Genomic DNA, 25,184 nt, shown 5'->3' with positions numbered 1-25,184 from the left:
TATTTATATCAAAATTAATTATAATTATCAAATGCTCTTCCTGATAAGGGCCACTGACAGGCCTTTACAAAAAGAAATAATAAAATAAACTTGATAAAAGAACACTTTGGACGTCAAGGTAAGGAATTAAAGATAAAAGTCAGACTTTTTGTTCGTCTTTGACTCATAGAGGACAACGTAATTGTTCTATCTCTGGCTCGTGAATCTCATTTATATTATTCAAGTCATGAAGCGAAGCGAAAAAAATCTCCTTTGAAAAAGAGTAATTTAACACTTAGCTACAATATACTGTTCTGAAGGTATTGCAAATACCTTAAGAACAGTATATTGTTAAAGACTCTTCTAACCATCCAGATGAAAAAATATTCCATCTGTTGCACGATTAATCAGTCAGCTAATTTATTTGGGCCAATTGATGGCATTTAGAGATAACTGGCATTTGCAAATGTCTATGTCACAAGGTTGATAATTTATTATATTAGTAGCTATTTCACTAGAGCCAACAACAGGAAAAGCCTCTAACATAGTTAAGTTATTTTTATGTATTTAATGCTGTTGCTAAGCACACTAAACTCTACTTATATTTCAGCCATAGTTTTTTATTTATAAATTAAATTTTTGGATTGCCTGTCGACATTCATTAGATTAAGTTATTATTTTTTCTTTCTTTTTTTTTAAATAAGTGAAATGCAGACAGAGAGTATATATACTGAAGCAAATAGAGACAATGCAGATAATAAGTGTTAAATAATGCTCATTGAGGACCAAAAATGTTGCGTCTTGTTGTTATTAATAAACTGTTTTACTTTATCAGATACAAAAAACAAAAATAAACAACATGATATTGGCATAAAATAGTGGCATTCAGTCACTCTGCCATCTAAATATTGGCCCTGGCCATTGAATATCCCATATCAATCAAATTATTAATATTGATGTTAGACTGAACAATTTACATTTTTTTGAATTGTGAATGTAGTAGCGACTTGGCAGACAGGTTGAAAATATAAATCATTCAGTGGATGAAAATAATTATTTAAAAAAAAGGTTTAAAAAAATTAAAAGACCTTTTTTCATATTTATTTTCTGAAAAACAAATGCTCATTTATGTGACTAGTGTAATGATAATACTTGGGAGGCACCCACCACTTTTGACCTGCGATAACATCGCATCTGTCTGTTGTCAGCTGACATGATCACACTTGATCCTCAGCATTAGCTTTCTTTGTGTTTGTGGTAAACAATAGTCTAAATAATAATCTTGATTGAAATCGGTCTATTTGACCAACTTCCTGATAATGGCTACGATAATCCAGGCATTGTAGTCTCTCTTGCTCTAACTGGAGGACTTTGTGCTCGTGATTGCGGGAATGTTTTAAGATAAATGTGACTGATGATTACTTGAGTGACCAGTGAAACTTCCTGATGAGGGCTGGGGAGGAGGTGAGGGGGGGTTGGGGGCAGTCCTCCCATCAGTAATCCCCTCTCTGTGGTGACGTCACCCAGGCTGTCTCCAAAGGGACGCAGCGTTGAGTGTTTGAGCAGCCAGGCGGCCAGTGTGCATCCCAGGACGCAACATCAGTGTAGCTGGGGCTCAACTTTCAGCTGATCGCTTCACTTCAGACGCTGTTGGGAAACTTACAACGATGGGTAAGCTTCTACAAACACAAAATCCAGTAAATATATAGCTGAAAGTCGGATATAAATGTCGCGGGTTTTTTTAACGTGATGACAGCATGTTTTCATACTTGGTTTCTGTCGCTCTAACTTTCGGGGCGCGCCGATTGTTTTAAAATCAACTTTTACTACTACTAGTGCTGCAGAAGTAGGCTGTTTACCTGACCCGGTTTCATGAGAATCGGCATTAGAGACTCAGCACTCTGCTGAAGCAACTTGAGGAAAGCGATTAGAGAGATTAAGTCTATCGGGATTCCTGCAGTCAACTCTGTGCGGAGGTGTTAAATCCAGATCAACTTGCTGCCTCTACTGTCTCTCTTATTGCTGCTGTCAGTGGGGCCTGAACTACTGGCATGAGCTATTTGATCAACTTGTTTAATCTCAATTGATCATTATGGGTCAGCAGTGGTTGATGACACTGACCACTGAGGGGGATTTCCTGACTCAAACTGCACAATAATGGTTTTCTGGTAAATAATGACTAAAAGTTACTGGAAAAGAAGCTAACAAGCAACATATTGCATTAGTCATGCTCCATAGCTGGATCTTGCATGCTTTGTGTGATGCCAGAACTTGTAATTACTATCTGAAGAGCTGAACTAAGACCGTCCCATCTTCAAAATCAGTCCCAAGTGTTGGCCATCTGTGCTCCCATCCTGGGGGCATGCATGGGAGGAGTGAGGCGCTCATACCATGGATGTTTAGTAACTTCTCACTAACTTTGAAACAGTGATAAACTATGAACCAGATGGGATAGTTGACATGATAAACACTCCCAACTGTTCTGGGATAGATATTTTACTCTAAAAAATGACACAGAATGGATCCAATAATTTGAAATTTTTCCATTTTTAGCTTTTTATGTGTTGGTTTCTTTGCAGAATTTATTGGCTTGTTTTGTTTGCCGTGGCACAGCTGAGGCCAGGGGAAGAACACTGTGTGCGAATGTGTATCAATGCTCATTAATTCGCTCTGAAGCTCTCACAGAAGCGCCTTTGTGCTTCTAATTTGGAGCTGCTCCTTTGTGCGACTTCAGTGGCTCTTAATGTAGAGAGAGAAGTTCACAGAATTGCAAGATTCAGAGCGGATACCCTGTGAACCAATTCCCCACAGACCCTCTTTCACTGTCTCATAGAGGATATTACTCTGCATGGCAATCGACTTTTGTGCATTGTCCACTTGCTTGAGCCCATTTTTTATTCCAAGATTCTCCATGGGCCTTTCAGGAGAAGTAGTATAGCCTGTTGTTGGAGATTAATTTTGTGATTGGTAGATGGTATAAAGGTTGCCTTTTGTTGTTTCAGAGAGACTGATATCTCACTGCTATGCTGTGATTTGCTGCTTCAGCTTTGATTCAGAAACTGGATTAACTGTGCGTGAAAACGTTTTAGCCCAAAATAAACATGATATCTTGTGTGATTTTGTGTGGAGTTGTGATGTGAAGATGTCAGTCAGAGGTTATATAACTTGTGTCTGATTAGATTTTACAGTGACCTTCACCTCACACATGTTTTTCAGAGAGATTCTCCTCTGTCCGCGCGGTGAACGGTTTAACAGTGTGTTGGCCTGTGTGAAGGATGTGGGAGGATAACTTGGCTCCAGGCCGCTCACTGTGCTCAATTCAGAGTCATGTTCCACAAATATCTTGTTGGGTTCTTGGTGTTTGTCCTGTGACAATTATTCACCAGTGTTTGGTTGCCAAGAGTTACTCGATAACTGAACACACAAGAGAAGGTTGCGGTTTCAGTTTTACGTAGATATTTTATCATGGAGCCCAACATCTAAAGTAGAAAGCCTGAAGATAAAAAATGTTTTGCATGTGATGATCATACTCATTTTACCAAAAAAAAGCATAACATTGCGCTGCATGGAGAGCTTAATCGTTTTTCCTTGCTGCAGATTGTGAAGATATTAGTCAAACATACGCAAAGTTCAAATTTTGTTCCTCACTTTGGAAAACAGTTTAGAAGCTCTCATTCAGAGTGGCAGATTAACCATCATTTCATGTCTTTTACAGAAACAATTTGATTATGTGCTTAACATTTAAAGCTGTCTTATGACAGGAGATTCAACTAATCAAATACAGCAAATTATAGACATGACTATGAACGCTGTGTCTGTTCTACTCTTGGAGCCAGATTCTTATGGCAAAAAAAAGAAAAAGGAAAGATTGTTTTTCCTTATGGAAACTCATGAACCCTCTAGTCAGAGTGTTTTGTATTCAGCGTGGTGGTCTTGTGGAAAAGGTCATCAAGGCTGGATGCAAACCAGATCCAAATGTTACATCATTGCTTTTGAGTATTTCAAGACAGAGACAGTAAATCATAGCTGGCAGTTTTGAATGTGTCTTTAATTAAACACATTGCTGTAGTTCAACTGCTCAGCTGTTACTGACTCATGGTTTGATGGTGTACAAGTGGAGGCCTAAACCTGCTGTTGATGTTAGTATAGTCTTGTGGTTATAATGAAGACTTCTTCTGATTAAATCTATTCGTCCATCTTCCACAAACACAGCGGCTGGACTGTTGACTGTACTGTATAATAGATGTCACATTGGTTTGTGGCCTACTGTTTTGAAGCCTCAAGATTGGCATTTTGACTGACGCAATCTTGTTTTTCTGGAGCCAGAAGTGACCATGTTTGGATGAGAAATGCATCGCAAGGTGCATTGGTATTTCAGAAATGAACAGCTGACTCCTTAGAGTGTCTTTCACTACCAGTAAACACGAAACAAGACTTTTTTCTTTCATTAACTACAACACATTTGTTGTCAAAATTTTAAGACAAAAACACACAGTGCATCATGGTAGTGACATGTCACAAGATGCTTTATTGTCTATTTTATTCTAAATGGTTCCGTGACTTACAAAAGGAGCATCATGCTATATTTAAGAAGACTTGACAGTAAAGATTGAGACCGTAAACTCATTAGAAAAATGTTTCCTGAGGTAATAAATCGAGTAAGAAGTAGTGTCATTTTCTATCGGACTTCTTTTTGCAACCAGTAGAGTCGCCCCCTCCTGGCCATTAAAAAGAATGCAGGTTTAATGCACTTCCGCACTGACTTCATTTTTCAGACCTGGAGTTGTCGTTTGGGTTGGACAGTGTCCTTTTATAATTATTTTTTAAACGTGTCTGCAAAGTGTCTCAGAGGTGTCAGCTGCCTCGTGCTCTTTCACTGTGAATTCCTCCTCCATCTGAACTGGGATGTCTGGAAAGTGTCTGATTATTTTTTCTCGCACATCAGCAGTGATCACTGACACACACACATTTGTGCTGCTGTGACCCTGCATCCTGAGTCTGAAGAGAGGAAAGACCCATGACTGCTAGCGCCTCGCCAGAGGAGATGTTTTTTTGCACTTTCTGAATCAACAGCTTGTCAACTGATGGCCGAGCAATAACAGAGTCAGATAATTTTCCCCTGCTTTTAGTTGACTCATGGCGATATAGTCCTCCGGGTCATGCACATGCTTCTGTTTCTGAGGGATGCAGAGGAGAAAAAAACACAAGGCTGCAAGAATGAGTCACTGAAAAGATGGTGAAAGGGTCCTGAGAGATAAACTGAACTTTGCTGTTTTGTGTTTTTTTTTTCAAATCAAAGCATTCTCTTGTTAACTCCAAAAAGACGCCCTCAATGAATTTCAGTCCAAATAAAGTATGCGCTGAAGTTTTATGACTGATTCCCACATTTTTATGTCACCATCAATAATTCCTAAATTGCTTTTCGTCTTTGGTTTTGCAATCGTTAATTACGGTGAATATCCCCCATAATGAGCTAGTTGCTGTCATAGTTACATGATTTCTGGGCCTCTTTCCATTTGGCATATGATATGACCGAGCATCTTTGGTAATTATACAGCAGATGAGGCCCATACAGTACATTCTGCAACCGTGCAGCTCTAAAAAAGAGACCCCTTTAGTTCAATCAAGACATCATTCATCTCCTGCTTCCCTTCCTGCTCCACTTTGTTTCCTCTGAAATCTCTCTCCTCTCTCTCTCGGGGTCTCCTTTCCTCTCTCTTGTTCACTGCTTTCTTCTGTCTTCATCATTTTTTTGGGTTTCTCTCCAGCCCTGCAGGTCTGCCAGAGCAGTCATGTTAATTTGTTGATCTTAATAACTCCTCCGACAACAAAGAGGGCCATTGAGTATTGTGACACGAAATGATAGGAATAGAAGTTCCTGAGTGGGGATGCTTGTTGAAGCATGTGCCTTGGCTGTCACTTTTACTAAAAGCCTATTCACAGTTGAACAGAAGGGATGCAAGTGGGTGCGTGGGTGACTCTGTGTGTGTGTGCAAGTTCGTCCTTGTTAGAAAGATGTCACAGTCAAACTGCCTCATGGTAGGAGCAGGAAGACATTTAAATATCTGAAAATAGTCTCCTATATGCAAAATACCACAGGCTTTCAGATATGTGCAGGCAGCTGAACCCTGGTGTTGAATAAAATATGCCAAAGATACAATCTGGTCTTTATTGTAGCTGCTTGACTTCAGAAAAACACCCACAATTTTCAAGGTTAAAGTGCCAAATACATGCATAATAAGGTCTTTTTTTTCCTTCAGTTTTACAATATGTTGGCATCAGTGCATGCACATACTGTTGAGTGCAGAGGTGATATTTGCCAGTGGAGCTGCAAGCTGTATCAGTGTTTTGTTCACAGTCAGATGATTGTTCCAGAAGGTCTGTGGGAAATAATAGGTTGGGAAAAGCAAAGAGCCCCTACAGCTGATGAACATCCATTCACTCATTCAACAGGCATTCAGCCCCACACTGCAGGATTTTCTGCTATCTACAGTAAACCACAATATAGCACCTCTGTATGAACACATTGCAGCACCCAAAACACTACACAAGCATTGATTCACTCGTCAGAATCACATGAGCAGGGGACATTGATTAGATAGTCAATAATGCTTCACAGAATGACCTATTTTCTCTTGGGGAGCAAGTAAATAGATCATGTAGTCGGTTTTAAGAGTGACTGGACAGGGTGATTGCTCTACACAGAGTGATGCCTGTGGCAGAGAGGGCTATGCTAGCTAATGCATTTACTGTGTGATGGCTGGGATTTAGGCCAGAGGATTAGAGGCATGGAGGACCACCAAGGTTTGAGACACTCTAAGGTCACCTTTAGACCAAACGTAGCCCAGGCTGAAAAAACTTTTAAAAATGTGTTTCCTCACACAAAATGCAGGGTAAATTGGTGAAATGTGGTTTTAGCCTTCAACTGGAGTTTTAGGATTTTATGTATTTTGTGTCTCACCCATACCTGAAGCAACATGCCCCCACCAATGCAGTTTCTTCCATTGTTTTAACACAGAGCTGTACGCATTGTTGGACAATTGCTACTAAGGTTGCATGTCCTCAAGTGTTTTTTGCAGCTGAAAATGCAAGGGGCTCTTCTGAAAATGCCCAGAAGGGAGTGCTTGAGAGAGCTTTAGAGGCACATTGGGTTTTTTCAGGTTTGATTGAGTACATTTTGTGGATTAAGAGAAGGCCCCTCCTCCACTGTGCCTGGATGGCTGGGTAAAAAGAGAAACCCATGTTTATATCTTAGCCAAAGTTGAACATTTTTTAACACTCGGTGACCAGAGAGTTGAAAAAGGCCAAACGTGTGGTGTTCAGAGAGGAATTGATGCTCACCACCTCTTCAAGCTGCTGAACCCATAGCTGTTAGAGTTGGGGCTCTTACAGCCTCCCACATTTTGCCCCGGTTCTTTTGTTCTAGACTTGGTTTTTACAAAAGACTCAAAAAAACTGAATACAGTTTACCATTTATTAAAAGAATGCAATAAGCAGTGCTGGACTCCATGCCAGGATCACCAGTCAGAGTGCCAACAAGTTCCTCAATTCTTCTGGGTGTGGGACCCACCCCGACAGTAGGTTGGTTTGCGATTGGTCAGTTTAGGATTGTGACACAGCAGCCAACCCATACTGGCATCTTGCATCTGCATTCTTTTTTAAAACTATGGTGTCTTGTATGTATGTTTCTTAGTTCCTTTTTTTGAGGCCTATGTGTATGAAATAGCTGCACCCTGATCTAGTTCTAACTGGTTTTCAGGAAAGGTTCAATAAGAGGGCACAATGTGCTCTCTTTAACCTATAGCCAAATAGAAGAAATGCTGTCTTTAACCTATAGCCAAATTGAAGAAGTGAGCCTTGCTCAGGATGAGGGCAGGGTGTGCCCCCTTCACCTGCAGTTCAGTAGAGGAACTAAACTGTAAATATTTGTTGAGCAATCTTCTGCAAAGTTACTGAAGTTTTTTTCTTTTAAATTATAGTTTTAACACTTCAGTTACAGCTAAGCTAAGCAAAATATATCCCTATCCTTCGTAGTAAAGGACTCCATTCTTTTGCCTTCAAATGCTGTCAGATGAAGCATTGTTTGTTTCGAGCACCCTGGCTTTACAGGATAGATTCACAACTTTAAAATCTGCTTTAAAACAATAGCCAGGTGCAAATATGGAACTTGACATTGTTTTAACTTGCTTTAATTATTCCTTCCCTTCTAAATGGGATAGGAGACAAAATCTACAGTTAACAGGTGTCTCAACCAATTGTTAGCCAAGTGGTGCTTGCTACTTGCTTTTCCTCCCTCAGCTTCATTGAAGCTTCCTCCCCTTTTTTTTCAAGTTTTAATTTTTGGCTTGATCAACTGGCCAGTAGTTAACCCAAATCCAGGCATTGGAATCTCCCTTCACACACCTGTTGGAGTTGCCAAAGACCCTACGTTGATATTTTTGCACGCTCTAGTATCAGAGACAGGGGTGAAGAGGTTGTCAGGATTCATTCTTCCCATTTCGGAAAAGTGCTTAAGTGCAAGTATTGTTTTTTAGTCTCCAACACGTCTATGTAGATAATTATTTAGGAGCTCTAAGTGACTACAGTTCAGATGTGAAAGCAGTTAGGTGAAAAGAGAAGAAATAATAGGGCCTCCAGCTAATTTCCCTGTAAGATCATCTGTGAGGAGTGAGAGCAGAATGCATTAGTCTGCTTTTCAACTGTGGGAGCCTGTAGGATTGAGCTGTTGGCAGTGTGCCCACTGAGTGTATTCAACCCTCCACAGATAGGTCTTTGTCCTCTGCGCTTTTACGCAGCTGCTAAACAACCGTAAGACAAAAGCATCTGGGGTACCCCAGCACACCAATGAGAAATGTTCACCATATGAAGAGCCGTGCCAGACAGCCTGAGACCATTTGGATGCAGCCAAATGCTACGCTTGGGATGAATTAAGCAGGAATTTAAATGAATACCCATGTCACGACTTTTTCTTTGTCTCTATATTCAAGATTATGTGTAAAATCCTACTCAAGACATTTAAAGATGCTTTTTTATATATATATACATATACAACACTTGCATAACAACAAACCATGTGAACTTTTTCAGTCTGTTGCTGCAGGAAATGCACATGACACCTCTTTGGTCATGTTGTTGTGATGTGGTGCTGCATGTGACACAGTCAAACCAGAGTTAGACACCACTGGACACACGCACACTCTCTCACTCTCTTTCTCTCACCCCCCAGGAATCATTTTCCTGCCCAAGAAAAAAGGTTTCCAAGTGAGAGTTTTCATTGTCTACTTATTATCCACCAGAGAAAGGCTTGATAGGCAGGAGGAGGCACTTGTGCCAAGCAGATGAAAATCTGCAATAGCTGAGCTTTTATAAAGCGACAGCTGCAGGAAACCCAATAGCTGAGTGAGAGTGTTTGGGGAGCCTGTTTGCTTCACAGACAGACTGTTTGGGGGTTTGAGAAGATGGATTTCAATTTGACTAAATTGTTGAACGCTTTTTTTAGAAAAAAAAACCCAAATCAACTGAGACAGTCCGTAATGTGCGATGCTTTTACCATTTACACACTTCATGGGGTTTTAAGTATTTTGTGTCACTTACTGTAGGTTCACTTGAGAGGAAAGGAGAATAAATACCAGCTCACATCAGCTCCAGGGGAGAGGAAATCCCAGATGTTTCTGTCTGAAAAACAGCTTGACCCCATAAACCACACGCAGACCAGAGGAGAGATCAGTTAGCAGTATGAATGTTACACCGCTGCACCACTGAGAGGTCTCATAAGTCATCTTAGCTTCTGACCTCTACTCGATGGGAAAACAATGCTGTAACAATGGTGTGCACAGCTGAAAATGGAAAAGTAATATGATGTTGTGAAGAATGGAGAGAGCAAGCTTTGAACACATAGGCCTGTGTGTGTGTGTGTGTGTGTGTGTGTGTGTGTGTGTGTGTAGGTGTGTGTGTAGGTGTGTGTGTACGTATGTGTGTGTGTACGTGTGTGTACGTGTGTGTCTAATGTTTCCAATCCTAAGACACGTGAGATGTACTGAATCCTCCTTTGGATGACCTTTTGTTTGTTGTTACCAGGCAGGTTCAGTGTTATTCCATTTCTAAGATAATACATGAACATCATTTTGTCTTTAGTGATTTAGAAGTAGTTTGAATTTGAGCTTTGGAATGTAATTGACTTGTTTTGTTTTCTTTCACACTGAAAGCTACATATGTTCAAAAAGAAGTAAAAAGTGTTTTATTAATTAATTTATTGACACTTGAGTACACTTGACTATCTCACTGTTATTGTTTGGTATACAGTTAATAATAGCTAAATAAATAAAAAGTAATAGTTTACATGCATTGATGCAGGCAGATTGCACTAAAAGTATTGATGTTGGATGTTACATGGAGTGAGATAAATGCAAATGCAGATCTCACTAAAATTAGATTTAAAAAACTGCAAAATACCACCTTGGTTACAGTACAGTAATATATCACAATATACTGAACAGCAACCCTCTTTTTCATGATATTTATCATATCACCAGATTCTTGCCATTCAGTACTACAGCACTAGTTCAGACACTTTTTTCTATTTGTTTTTGCTATTTTTCTCAGTTTTTGGTTAATGAGGTTTTTATGGCCAAAGTGTTTTCTAAATACAACAATCTAGGGGTGAAAATAGATGCAATTGTATTTTCATTCAACAAAATGATTAAATAAACCCTTAAAATGGATTATCAGACCAGTGGTTGCATCATATATTTCCACAGAGACATAATTTAAATGATGCAGTGTGCACAGAATGCATTTGTGAGAGTGTAAATGTTTAGACACTGATAATGATGTAGTGACTGCTTCACATTAGCTGCAGCCATAAATGGGTTCTACTTTGCATAGTAGATGCTTTAAAATGTTCAGTATGATGGACAAAGAGTCATTACAGTCTGTGCTGCTGGAAAACTGCCTATCAGTGCTTAAAGCAATAAAGTAATGGATTGACCTACTCTGGCAGAGGTCAGCCAGGGGAGAGTATAAGCCAACTGCTAGAGAGATTAGCTTCCATCTTTCTCTTATGATGAGCTGAGTTTGCCACTTATTGTTAAGCACTTAGCCCACATCTAAACCGCTTCTATCGTGAATGTGAGGACAAACACGTCTCTGCAGGGGTGTGGAAGTGTCAGGTTCAGGTTGAGGCCGACTCCCCGTCCTTCCAGGATCCAACCGCAGGGCACAGGGCTTTTAAGAGACCAGAGGAGAGGAGAGAGTCCTGTGGAACAATGGCATTAAAGTGATCCCAGATCACCGTGTCTGCTTTGTTGTCATAGCACTGACGATGAATCCTGGGGTCTGACTGGCTGCTCGGTCGCACCGGCTGGCGCTTCAAGGAGGAGGGTTGCTTGTCCCTTAATAAGAGTCGGGGGAGTGGAGGGGAGGAGGGTTTAAAAAGGGTAAAGTCTCAGGTCAGGGGTGAGAGGTTGGCAGCATGAGACGGAGGACAATAGGACTGGAAGGAGCAACGCAGAGAAAGAAATCCCAGCAGCTGGGACAGACACAGAGGAGGGAGGTGGCTGTTCATGGGAAGCAACCCGAAGATTAGCTGGGGAGTCTGATGCCCCCACGTCTCTGTGCTTCATTATGTCTTTATTGTGTGTGTGTGTGTGTGTGTGTGTGTGTGTTCACATGCTTCTGTCCTGTGCAACAAGTAGGAAAATGAAAGACTGTCTCCAGCTCGGTGTTATTTGCCATCCCAGCAACTGGAGTGTGAGAACGTTTGAGTTGTGGAGATCCTCATCTGTGTAAGAATGAGACATTAGAAAATAAGTATTTTGCTTCCACACAATTTCTCTGCCTTCCTATACAACATGCTAGATTTTAGACGAGACTATAGACTTTATTACATCAGTGCTAAATGTGATGTGCTACAGCATTTTGCATCTACAGTCATGAAAAAATTGTATTAGATCTCCCTTGTTTTCTTCAGTGTCTTGTTCATTTTAATGCCTGGTACAACTAAAGGTACATTTGTGTAATGAGTTTGGTTATTATCAAGGAAACTATGGAAAATGGCTAGATATCAGCTCTTAAATTAAACTCTTACGAGCTATTTTTGTTGTTATCATTATATTCGTCCAAACAAATGTACCTTTAGTTGTACCAGGCATTAAAATGAACAAAAAACTGAAGAAAACATTGGTCTAATAATTATTTCCATGACTGTATGTGTCAAATGTCTAATGCAAAAAATTATCCTATTCAGATTCCAAACACACCAAAAACAAATATAATGTCGGATTTCTCTTAATGCACTCATTAATCATTATAAATAAAAAGTGAATTGGGTAAATCATTTTATGTTGTGTTATTTCTTTGCTATCCATTCCCAAAGAAGGAGAATCTGAAGACGAGAAACCAGTAACTTGCTAACTACCTTATGATTCATAGTGACGACTGCCCGGTCAGCATAAAAAGCAACTCCATAGTCTTTGTGTTGAGCTAAAAATAAAAATGCTTACGTTGATAGGTATTGTATTTAAAGGATTAACAACACTAAGGGGAGTCCCTGTGGGATTTATTTGTACTCTTACTGCAGTTTAATGGACCGTCTTTGGAATACATTGGAAATGGCTTTGGGAGGTGCTCAGTGTCAGAATGGCTGCAGGGTGGGTGCAGTTTGCAGTTAATGTCTGCAGAGAAAGATTGATATAAAGAGAGAAGACAGTTTAAATCAGATTAGAAGGACATCAACACCTCAGGGGGCCCGTGATTGCATGTACATGCAGGAGCTCTAAAGTGGATTCAATCAATATTTTTAAACTAACAATGGATTGCATGAAGACTTGTATGTCAAAGGTGTCGCTCGAGGTGACGAACCCACAGAAAATGATCACCTGACTGCAATTCTGCCTCTCTCAGGTCATTCCTTTGTTTTCTTCATTGAAACTATTCTCTGTACACCTCTAGTTAATAGGCACACAGTCTCCTGATATTTTTTTCTCATCTGTTCTAGAGAAACTGCTGAAAGATTGCATTGTCTGTTGGAAATAAAAGTATATTTTAAACCCCCTAATTTTTCCTACAGACAGACTATTCAGGGGTATCTGCGTATTTTCATTTCCCTGCACTTCTTGGCAAAGTATTACCACGACATAGATTGAAAAGACAAGAGGTTATTATGTAGCATTATTCTAACTGGATAATGGAGAGGTGTTTGCTTGCAGTACCTCTTGGCTGCTTCATTGGCTCCATAATGTAAGCGTTGCAGACCACAAAGACTGCAAAGGCTCCTTTTGACCAGAGGCATCATTAAAATATTTAGTGCTCACTGAAAAAAAAGCTAAATAATTCGTAAGACCTTAACTTTTCTCTAAAATGGCAGGAGTTCATGGCTTGTATGGGAGGTGGTGGGGTACAACTACTGTAGACGCCTCCTCTCTCTTTCACTCTTTTCCAGGTTTATGTTTCGGTTTCCTGGCATTGATTTGCTTGTTTGACTCCAGACTAAAATTATGAAATTCTTAGTCTTTAGGTTTTGACATTACATTGGTTTTCTGTCCGGCCAAGCCATAGCGGCAGTTTCCAAGGTACAGTAAACTGGGCAGGCAGGATAATACGAAGCATCTGTGTCTCTCACTCTCCCTGCACATACTTAGGCCAAAACCACAGTGGCTATGGAGGTGCCAGAGAGTCAGGGTTGTGAAGTCATTTTTAGAAGAAAAAAACATGGCTGCCAGGCATCCCTGAGTGAGTGTTGCTCCATTTCCAGACCTAACACGATATAGTATCACAAACATGCAATTAGAGACGTGCTGAGTCAGATACCATGGGCATTGTTTGGTCAAACACTTGTAATTACCCTGGAGAGAAAAATTCAATCTGGAAATCGTACAGTGGAAAAAAGGCCAAGACACAAAGCATGTCTCTATTAGAAATGGTTGAAATTGAATAGCAGAGTTGGATTTCCGCTATCGTGCTACAAGAAGTTTAGTCAGCACGAATATTTTAGGATGAAGAGCATGTTCACATCAGGGTTCAGTCCACACATCCCAAGGATGTCCTGTTTCTAAATAAGATAATGGGGATACAAGGAAAATAGGCTGATAGATACAAAATAGTCACATCATTATAGAAATATGTGAGTCCTTTACGAGTGGCCGTGATCAGCTCTGGCAGCCGTGTTGCAGCCGGAACATGGCCCAGCTCTACAAGAAGGAGTCCAAGTCGACATGCACCAACCGCCTCTGAACAGAACATGAAATCCATCTGAAAACACCAAAATGATTTGCTGTAACGGAATCTGTTTGTTTATGCAATGAAAATAATATCTAATATCGCTGCCATGAGACTATTCTCAGCAGACGGGTCACAGGATACTTTAAGTTTTTGTTATTATTTAATTTATTTGTCACATGAGAGGAACGGGGAGCAACTCTAGTGAAATGCAGTTGTACTGGCTCCTTCAACTTGTGCATCATAAAGCACACTAGGGATGCTACGTGTAGTTGAATGTGTCACAAGCTCATGTTTAATTCCCCTTGTTGCATGTACTGTTGCTTGAAATATAGTCAAATGCATTTTGACGGCAGCAGAAGTTAGAACTGAAAAAAACCCAAGTCAATTTCTCTGAATATCCGGGATAGTGTGCTTCTGTGCCTGGTGCAGAAAATGTCACATTTTCTGAAAAAAATATGAATTCCTAGTTTACATGTTTTCCTTGTATTGGAGAGGATATTTTTATATGTGGAAAAAGTTGTAGAAAGCATTTTTATGGCTACAAAAGGAGCTGTGTAAAGTAGGGATGGGAAAAATGAATCAATGATCAATTAATGGTTGTTAAGAATTTGGTCAATCACATGGAAATTTTAATCAATCTGTGTAATTTCCTAATCCTAATTTTATCTATGACTGTGTATCAGAATTCACTGAACTGAAATACGGCCGCGCGTTCAGTTCTGTGGCCAGACGCAAATAAGCCAATGATCTGAGAATTAAGTTGGATAAAGCTACAGTTTGCAAACTGAAAGTTGCAATAACCATTATAAAACACACAGAAATACAAGAGTATTAATTTGAGCAAAACAAGTGTACTGTATCAAACCTTGCTAGCATGAATTATTTGGTTTAATTTGATCCAAAACTTATTTAAACACAAAACAACCTTAAATATTCAAGATTACTATGAAAACCAACCTCATGCCTCTTCGGGTGCTAAAACATAAAACACTGAACTCCTTGACCATATCTTTACGGTATCACCTGACTTGAGTTAGTTTTACCATTGACAGGAAGTCTCTTCATTCTTTCAAAATAAAAGCATCTGTTACCAAAACAGGCTTTTGCATAGTACTGTATATATTTTTTATTTTGTGCATGTATGCATGCAGCAATTAATTGATTAATTGATCGTTAACGTTATAGATAATGGAGTTGGAAGGTTTCTTCCAAACGCCCAACCCTAGTGTAAAGTCTGACGATGTCTCTCTCAGTCTCTCAAATGATGTCACTTGAGTCAGCATTGCTTGGTGCTGAAGTCTACAAGTTTGAAAATGAAAAATAAATCTTGAGGTGACGACCTCTGTAGTCTGCTCTTCATCAGTGCTTTATAGGCTAGCAGCTCAGGGCTGCGTTGGCAGCTACTAGAATAACACTTCCCAATCTTTGACTGAACTGTTGGCTGTCAAGTTGCATTGTGGGCAATGTAGTTGCCAGGATTTGACGGATGAAGAAGAATGGTTGGAGTTGCATAGATTTGTCTACTTTTCCTTTTGAACTGTCCAATAAAAGAGACGCATCATTCAAATATAAAGGTTAAAAAGCCTCAATAAAAGAATGATAACGTTTAAAAAATTCAAATACCTTCAATCCCCTGCTATGTACACAACGATGCCAGAGAAAAAAGGTATTTTTCTTAGTTTATGGCTTTCTGACAGTGCCAGAAGGAAGCACAAGGATCATAATAAGTCAGCCGACTGTGGTTTTTCCCTCTCACAGTCCACATAGTTTACTATAATGGATGAGGACAGTAGGCTATGCATATTCATTTTTTCCATTGCAGAGACTTGATTCCTTTTTTTCTTTAGGAAAAAGGAATACAACTCAAAGGCTTGTGGTGATTGGATTAAGCTGTTCTTATACGGGTTGACTTGTACATCAAATCATATGCTGAATGCTTGAACGAAAGTCATACAGAGTTTGTGATGCTTTTTGTTATTCTGACTCCCAGAGAAAAATGGGGTCAGCAAAACAAGTGAATGGATCTGTATAATGGGTTTGTAGTGCGCTGCTTTTGTAAACCAATCAATGATTTTGTTTCAGCACGCCAAACATGAAGGCAGACATACAGAGCAGACTGACCTATGAAGATGGCCTGCATTTTAATCTGGGACAGTAATGCCACCACAGGGTGATATCACTGACTGCATAACCAAAACAGCATTTATAGGAATCTTTGTCTCCAAGAAAGGGATTGTTACAGCTTTTTCCACAAGAGCTGCAAAATATTCAGGGATATCTTGACGACTATAGTTTTCTCTCTTGCTTTGGCTCCCGTCTGTTTTGAGCTGACTTTGGCCTTGACAATCAGTGAAACCTCACACGGTTTGATCTGTTCTGCTTTCTCAGGCCGCCGTCAGTGTTTGTAAGTGGTCCTCTGCATCCCTGAGAACTCCTTCCTCGCCAAGCAGGGTGCAGGTCTTCACGGGTGACTGAACACTGAGGGGCATTCAGGGCCCCCAGTCTCACAGCGTGAAAGGTTGACCCACAATGAAGCCTCCTCCATTTGTATGAGCTTCATCATCATTCAGATTGTGTCCTCAAGGAGGGGAGTGGCGCTGTCTCAACACTGGAGCAGAGCATGCAGCTCTCATGCTTCTCCTCCTACGTTCACATGATTATTCCCACAGCCACTCGGCCTTTCACAGTGTTTTTGGTAAAGCTCCAGTCAGTCTGTTGCTCTTTATGTGTCTAACAATATCTTTCTTGCTTCATTCATTTGGCACCACTTTACGAAAGACTTTGTCATTAAATGATTTTGTCAGTAAATCACGATTACATGCAGTGTGAAAGGGGTTGCTCCCTGGGATGAACCCACAGAGAATTATCACGCAGGCATCTTTTTTTAGCTCATTGTTTTGATTTAAGGCCAGTACATTTACTGTGCTGTTTAGTTTCTCTTCTCAGAATCAACCCTGTTTCCAGCAGCAGGCAGCTGTTTCTAGCGAAAGTAAACACGCTCAATAGACTACCTGCCTAGAAAGTTCAACATTTAACTGCTGAGGAACAGGATATTTTCATTAGGATGATGGAGACCAAAACAAAAAATAATTGCCTTCAGTAAAATTGTACGAACCAAAAGCCAACAGTCTCCGTGTCCTGACCTGACACCCCATAGTGCTGAACTAAAGTCTTCACATCAGAGCTCAAAGCAGAGTGAATGATATATTCCTAAATTGACTGAAACACAACTTAAAACTAATGTTGGATTTTGGTCTGCTCATTAACAATTTGACTAAATGCAGCTGACAAATTAATTGTAACTGAATAAGATATCCTGCAGCAAGAGTCACGTTATTTGGCATTATAGCAGTGTATAATTGATACTGATTGGTATTGCATGATTAAGTCATTTAAAGCTCCGGTTGATTACTTTTTTATAATAATAATAATTGATAGGATTAACACAGGGCTTTTGAAGATACTCCAAGGCGATATCTGAACTTTCTTGAGGTTTTTGACTTGGTTTGTCCGTCTGTCGAAGTGATTACAGAAATATTTTTGGCCTGATTTTCATCAAACTTGTAGAAGGTTTTAGCAAACGCCAAGGTAGATCTCATTAAACTTTGGAGCAGAATCAAATCACGGGCTAATACACAACTATTCTCCACTTGCGTGAGGGGCATTTGTTCTGCATTCATGTGGTGTCTAAATATTTGGAAAAGCACGTTCCTGGCTGGAAAAAATCACATGAACACACCCTCAAATTGTAACATTAACATTACAAGTCAGGGGATGCCTTGGCAGAGGTACCTCTAGTTATATACTTATATATATATATACTTCTTTAGTTTTTAGGTATATAGACACTATATTTGTGTCATTTGTTGAAGTATGTATTATGATAATGTGGTATATCTATATTGAGAACTCTTAAGTCCCCAAAAAACACACAAAGTAGACATAATTTTGCATTTTCATGCTTCACAACCACTGCCTCATTCATCAGCTGCTCTGCTACCAGCTGAGAATGTCCAGTCATATTATTGCAGTATGACCATAATATCATAACACTCTCATGATACCTCTGCTGATACCTACACCACTAGCCACCACCCAAAGGGGGATTAGTCCTCTCTATAAAACTTTTGTTGCTGCTGTGATTTTGTGACACCTCCTCAAGTATAAAACCCCTTTTACACCAAAAGTTATAACCATTTGCTGTAAATGGCTTCACCTGACATCTGTCTGTAGTTAAGGCCAATGTGGAAGACTTCCCTATTCGCCTTTAGAGGAACAGAGTGAACATTGTGCTGAATTCCTATTTCCTAGTTTTGCTACAACTCCTAACACATTTACTCACACTTTTTGTTTTACCCAAGTCAATATTTCTCTTAAATAGTACTTTTTGAAATCTATGTCACTTCACATGCAATCAGAAGCAACATATTTATTTTCTGGCTTGTTATTTTTTCCCAGCTCAATCTTGAACCCAAAAACCATTATTTTAAACTGCAGGGTACATTTATCATTATTTCCAATCAAAAGCACATGCTTATTTATAACAGAATCGAATACTGATCACATGTTTTAAATTTTGTTTTGCATGTGTGCAATAAACAGAAATATTTTGATGTCCATTTAAAAGGCTGCAGATGCTTGGTCCCATGCTTGTTGTACTCAGTAACTTGGATCAACAGTTAGTCTTGTGTTACTGCTTTTCTTTTGAAGCTTCACTTCAGCTCTTCGGCACAATTAATGAGGAAACGCAAGCACATCCACCTCGAAATCAGCTGTACAGAAACATCACTTCTACATACGGGCTGGAGTTTCCCTTCCCCACTTCACAAGGATGTCAGCTCTCCTGGCGTTTAAAGGGGCCGATGGTGAAAAAGCTAGAAGATTAGTGCGGCATTTGTTGTTGTGGGATCCCCGCTAAGTTCACTTCCCTGACCCCTGAGGCTCCTCTCCCCTGCTGATCCCCCCCCTCCTCTCTGAGGTCTGGTATCCGTGAGAAGACCCCACTCCAGCTCTGCTCCAGCAGGGCTCTCCCCCCACTGCTGAAAGGCCTTTCTCTCATTAGCATGCCCCTGGGGCTCCTCGGCCTGTTGTTGCCAAACAAACGCCGCCAAGATCTTCTTCCCTGTCTCCCTCGCTGTCTGTTTCTCCACTCATCTCTCTATTTCTAACAAGTTGTTTCTCACTGTATCATGCTCTTATTTATCAACTTCTTCATCTTCCTCCCATTATTATTCTCTGGATCTCCCATTTTTGCACATGCTGTTTCCTCTGTTGTTTGCATCAGCCCAGAGGACGCTCTGTGTCCTTGTTTAGGAAATGTACATTTGCCTTCCTTTCCTGTGTCCTTTTTATGTGAGTTAGAAGCCAACAGATGGAGGGAAGACAGCGGTCAGAGGTTGCTAATGTATGCTGCAGGAGCAGAGGGCATATGGTGCCAATCAGAAGATGAAGGGCTAACCCCCCGACCACACTACACACTGAAAACAGCATGCACACACACTCCCCCTTTCTTGAACAGGGATCTGATGTGAAGTAGAGAGACGTGATTGTGTGCCTATAAGTTTTCTCCTGTACAGCACAAGAAGGGGTCCCTACTCATCCATCTGCACCCTCTCTGATGTAAGAAGCCTGTTCTCATTGGATTGTTATCCAGGGTTTTGTAGTGTACTTCAGTTTCTGGAGGAGGGAGTGTGTTCAGGGCATGGACGAGGATTTGTGTGTCATTAGAACATTAATTAAGCCAGAACAAACAGAATATATGCACATCTTGTGTGTACAACTGGGTTTTAAGTCATATGACTACAAAATCTCTTCTGACAACACCTCTGCGTTTTGGAAAGGGAACTGTTATGTACAGTGGAGCGGTGCCTTCGTGAAGCAGCAGGACAAGAGGAGAAGAGCAAACGTACAGGAGAGAGAGACACAGAAAGAGAGGGAGGGAGGGAGAGAGAGAGAGAGAGAGAGCAGAAACGCGCGTAAAAAGGAGAGAGGAGAGAGTAAGGGGGAGAAAGGAAGAGAGAATTTGCTGAAAGGAAGCATTTTTGTTGGATGGGAGCAAAACAACCATGGAAACTCCATCAGAAGAAAACCAAGACCAGAGGCAGGACAAAAGAGGTACCAATGAGCGCTCACAAAGAGCCGGTTCAGTTCTTTTCACTGATCTGTTTACTGGAGCTTTAACCTACTCCAGCCTGCTTGGTTTCACTCTGCACAATAGTTGGCTGGATTTTGCTCAGCAGGGACTTTCAAATGTCAGCACAGCATCCATGTTTTAGTGTTTGCTTTCTGCACATAATTGTTGATATTCCAGTTGCTGATTGTGCATCACTCCCTCCGTCATGCTTCCTGTGTGTTTATTTTCTGCAGTGTTTTGCTTGTGCTCGCTTCAGGATCTAATTAGTTCATGTGTGTGGGGTGTTTTCAGCAGAGCTCGCTCCTGCAGCAGCAGGGATGCTGTGGTGCCGCCGGTCGTCATCATGCTAGTTGCACTTTTTAAGGACAATGAGCCTGTTGCAGAATCAACAGCAGATCAATCAAACCTCAGGGTGCGTTTGAGTTGTTCTTTCATGGGAGGGGGGCTGATGATTAATGAGGTGGATGAGGGGCTGGCAAGGACAAAGATAAATGAAGCAGACATTACCCATCTCAGAAATAGACAGCCGTGAGGAGTGTGTACATTGAGGGGAGAGAAAGTCAACTTGCTCACCCCCTTCTTGTAGGAATCAGCTGGAACTTGTTTCTATTATGCTATTTTTCTGAGCATTTATTTAAGATGAAATATTGTACATTAAGAAAAACACTTTCCTCAAGAAAGGCTGTGATGCTTAATAATACAATATTTTCTAGAATTAAGTCTGTTATTTTGAAACCCTTTCTTTTTTGTGATATTTAATTAATATCCAAGTTTGTACAACTGGTGCATGATATCTAACAACTCATTGCATCATAGTTGACAATGTCAGTAGCGGTCACATGTATTTAGGGGTGTAACTAAAGGTTATTGTAATTTTTGATGTCAGAAAATCAGGGGAAATGCCCTTTCTAGCTTCCCAACTGTCCAACCAACAGTTAAAAATCTCTTTATTTTTCCTCTTACCTGTTATGTTATTTATCAGTCCAGATTCTTTGGTGTGATTTGCAGAGTGTTACAGATAACAGCCGTACAGATGTCAGAATATATATATTATATGCCATATATAACTACATGGGACTCGGCTTTTGGTGCTCAAAGCGCCAAAAAAAGGAACTATTTTCTTTCTATTATACTGTAGTTACTACATGAAACTGCTCACAACAAGGTCTGTGGATTATCTTGAGTAACTGGGTCTTGATTTCTGGAAAGGAATATTGCAGATATGTTTTTTTTTTTTGTTGCATCATGAGCATCACAGGTGCCACATATTAATAAATAGCACTACAAGTAAAATGAAATATATATATTTTGGGGTGAACTGTCCCTTTTAAAAAACCCAAAGGTAATGATATCAAACTTAGGAAAGCAGCAATATTTAGGATGTTTTTTTGCTTGGTGATGAATGACTTGTACTACTCATTGACTCAATGTTTATCGACACACAGAGCATCGAGTCTTACGGCCCTGAGAGCAGGGGTGTGTCTAGAGGGTGGCCATGGCACCAGCCCCCCTTGAAATGTAACTACGGGAACCTCTGAGCCTGTTAAGCCCATTGCGACACTGTATGTGATATTGGCTTCTAAAAAGAGTTGACTTTCCCATCATTTCCTTACACATCACACCACTCATGTTCACAGATTTACTCCTCTATTGTACCCAGAGATGCAATTTATGAGCCACTGTGGCCATCATTGCCTTTTATTGTCACTGAGTTCATCCACACATCTCCCTCAGCTCTCTTCACACACAGCTATGGGTGAGCTGCAGTCAACAGCTATTAGCGGACAGAGTAGAGCTTTCCCTTGTTGGATAAGTAAACAGTGAGACCACTTTTTGACGAATTGGCAGGCTCTGATCTCCCCTGTCCCGCGAGAATGGCCATTATAGCCATTATGGCGTTTTTAAGTCTCCTCTCAAAGTGGGGAGTGTGGAAAATGAGGCTGTTTCTCATAAATGGTGTTCTGGCGGCTCGCCCCAATGAAGCAACAAACAACAATACTTAACATTAGCTGTAAACACACACATCTGTTAGCAATGAGGCTCAATGCTAGATTAAAACTGGATGGTGTTTTTGTCGGAGCTGGAAGCCAATTAGTCGTTTCGGGGCTCCAGGATGGAAAAGTTGCAATGTCTTGTGTTTATTTGTGTGATTGGGATTTATTTGTAAATTATCAGCATACTTTTACTATGTACATATGAATATGTGGTGCTTCTATGTGTTTGTCTTGAGTGACCTGTTGTTTCCGTAGGTGTAGGTGTGTCCATGTTTGTGTTTGTGTCTGCTCTGGAAATCAAATTAAACATTTCTTATTTAAATGTCTGCTGCTCATTTGATCCCATCCAGTGTGTATTTCTCTGTGCAATCAGAGGCGAGTTTAGACATTTTTCCACCTTCCACAGAGGGCCCCAGCTGTTGGAAGATTTCAGCTTTGTGGTGTTGACAGGCTGTGTGCATGTGATGTGTGTTGCTGAGGGATGGAGGGAGGTGATGAAGCTGAGCCAGCTGCAGAGGTTAGTGTGATGAGTGTGGGCTCAGGCAAGCTGTGCTGATGCTGGATGGATTAACCTGTTTTGAGACATTGGGGCAAACATTTGTTATTGTTAGGGCCCCTGTTGCTCCCTGTACCTATCTAGTACCATGCAAAGAGCACACTTCACATGGCAGCAGCTATTCTGCTTAAAACCATTCAACCACTAGTACCAGAATATGAAGTTATCCTATTAGGACTGCTATTAATGATTGTTTTCATTATTGAATAACCTATTAGTTGTTTTTTTTTATCGATTTGTTGATTAATGGAGCCTGGAGTCTAAGGAAAGATATATATCAGATGTCTTTTTGCTGATGTCACCCACTGGTTTGAGGACCATTTTCAACCTCTAAAATTATATTTTGCCATCAAAAAGCGAACTTGTAATTGTATTTATTATACAAGAACATCAGGTGAACATAAACACATTAGGAAAATGTTAACTGAGGTAATAAATCAAATGAGTAGTAGTGTCATTTTCTCATAGACTTTCACACAATATGACTACTTCTTGAAACCAGTGTAATTGCACCCTGCTGGCCATTCAAAATAATTATGAAAAATATATAAATAAAATAATGCAGGATGCAGTTGATATTGTCTTTTGAAGATGCAAATCCCTAACAAATTTGCAAGCAAACAAATTACCAGGAACCAGGAAACCCAGGTGGTCTGGTCATTGTCCACAAAACACCCTGACACACAGTAAACCACACAGGGTTTTGGGGGTCTGGAAGTCTGGGGCCCACTTTTTAATCCAACATTTGTGCTTATTGACATTAAATGCGTCCTCTTTCTTCTGGTCACTCTGCCTGGCTGTGTCTGTTTGTCTGTCCACTGGTCGGTCTTAACGAGCCATCTCATTCACACATTGGATGATTTGAGCTGCTTTGACAAACAGGATCCTCCTGGAGTGTGGAGTGGCTGCTGTGGCCCATTATGGCTGAGCTGTGTGCAGCGCTGGAGGGGCACACAGGATGGAGCTCAGCGGTGGGCTTGTCCTGGGCCTCAAGCCTGCAGGCCGGAAGAGAGGGACCGTGGTTCACTGCCATTCTGAATGGCCCCTGAGAGTCCAGTGTGATGGACAGTCTAGGGCTGCACACACTGGCTCTTTGTATCAGGGCTTCTTGGACTCCCTGTCTGTCTCTCGTTTTTCTGTCTCTCTCATACAATGTAATACGCACACACTCCCCTTTTCTCACACAAGCTTCTTTTTTCCCCCTCTGTCCTCGTGATCACGATGTGGCAAACGTATCCTCTGCTGCAAGGCCCGACATTGTCGTTACAAACAGTCGCTAACTTGTCTTTCTGTCTCACTCAATTTTTCATTCTCTCCTCCTCTCATTCATGTACTGTAGCGACGAGCCGGAGAGTCTTGAAGTGGTTTTAGGTCTAACCAGGAGTATTAGTCAGGAGCATGTGAAAGTCATCAGAGTGAGAAGGCCCAACGTGATTTTCATTTATGCATGTGCTGCACTCGGAACAAGCCAGCAGGATCCGTTTAGTCCAAGCTTGTTGTTGAGAGAGTCACCAGCTCCTACTGATATCCCCTGTGGAGGATGGTGATGTGAGCTAAAGTCTGTCCCGCAACATCCTGTATGCTATGAAATCCCACACAGTACACTCTGAGAAAACAGCCTGTACTTTGTGGGGTGGTAGATTTACTGGCTGTCTACCTTATAGCTCTCAAATACACATTACAACATCCTCCATGAAATGGTACGTTACCCATCAGTCTAGACTGAAAGAATGCAACAAAAAGGATTAATGCTGAAAAAGAATAGTACATCTGATAAAAGATGTCAAGATATATTTTTTTGCTGTAAGTTTTAGGAGCTGAAGCGCAAGTGAGCATTTTAATTATCTTGTAAACAGGAGTTTAGTTTGGTGGAGTTTGAGGATGTGTGGAAAGTTGCAAGCTGCTGCAAGTTTTGAGCAAAACTAAAAGCAAAAGCATGTCATACCAAGAGCCAAATGTTTGTTGCTTTGCATCCATGACACACTGTGTCCTTCTTCTGATTCAGTTACACACTGTTTACTTAATAACTTTTTAAAAAATCATTTAATTTAACATGACATGTTTTTGAACCGCTGACAAATTGTGTAGCGACAAGTAAATTTTGACTTGATATTTTATATAATTTTTTATGTCTATGTACAAAAACACTTTCTACTGCTACACTTCTGTGCAATGTAAATATATTTTTTTTAATTTAACGGTTTTAGATTTTATAAGTACTTTATTTATTACATTCAATAGTACAATCACTGTGAGCCAATGCAACAGTATTTCTTTCAATGTGCAAATGCAATGAGCAAATACA

General features: G+C 40.4%; 1 protein-coding gene across 3 annotated transcripts in view; it reads left to right on the top strand.

The window, feature by feature from the left end:
* The first annotated feature begins 1,506 nt into the window (after positions 1-1,506).
* gpm6bb (glycoprotein M6Bb) overlaps positions 1,507-25,184 on the top strand; it is a 38,148-nt gene continuing 14,470 nt past the window's right edge. For 2 of the 3 annotated variants that reach the window (XM_059343626.1, XM_059343628.1), the window contains exon 1: positions 20,247-20,310. In XM_059343626.1, coding sequence (XP_059199609.1) covers positions 20,262-20,310 — 49 coding nt within the window. In that variant the 5' untranslated portion in view covers positions 20,247-20,261. Of the gene's footprint in view, positions 1,651-20,246; positions 20,311-25,184 lie in introns of those variants that run through there. The other variant, XM_059343627.1, reaches the window with a different exon arrangement.

This window comes from Centropristis striata, chromosome 10 (assembly GCF_030273125.1).
Source record: "Centropristis striata isolate RG_2023a ecotype Rhode Island chromosome 10, C.striata_1.0, whole genome shotgun sequence".
NCBI classification, from domain to species: Eukaryota; Metazoa; Chordata; class Actinopteri; order Perciformes; family Serranidae; genus Centropristis; species Centropristis striata.
This window is presented reverse-complemented; position numbering and strand designations above follow the sequence as displayed.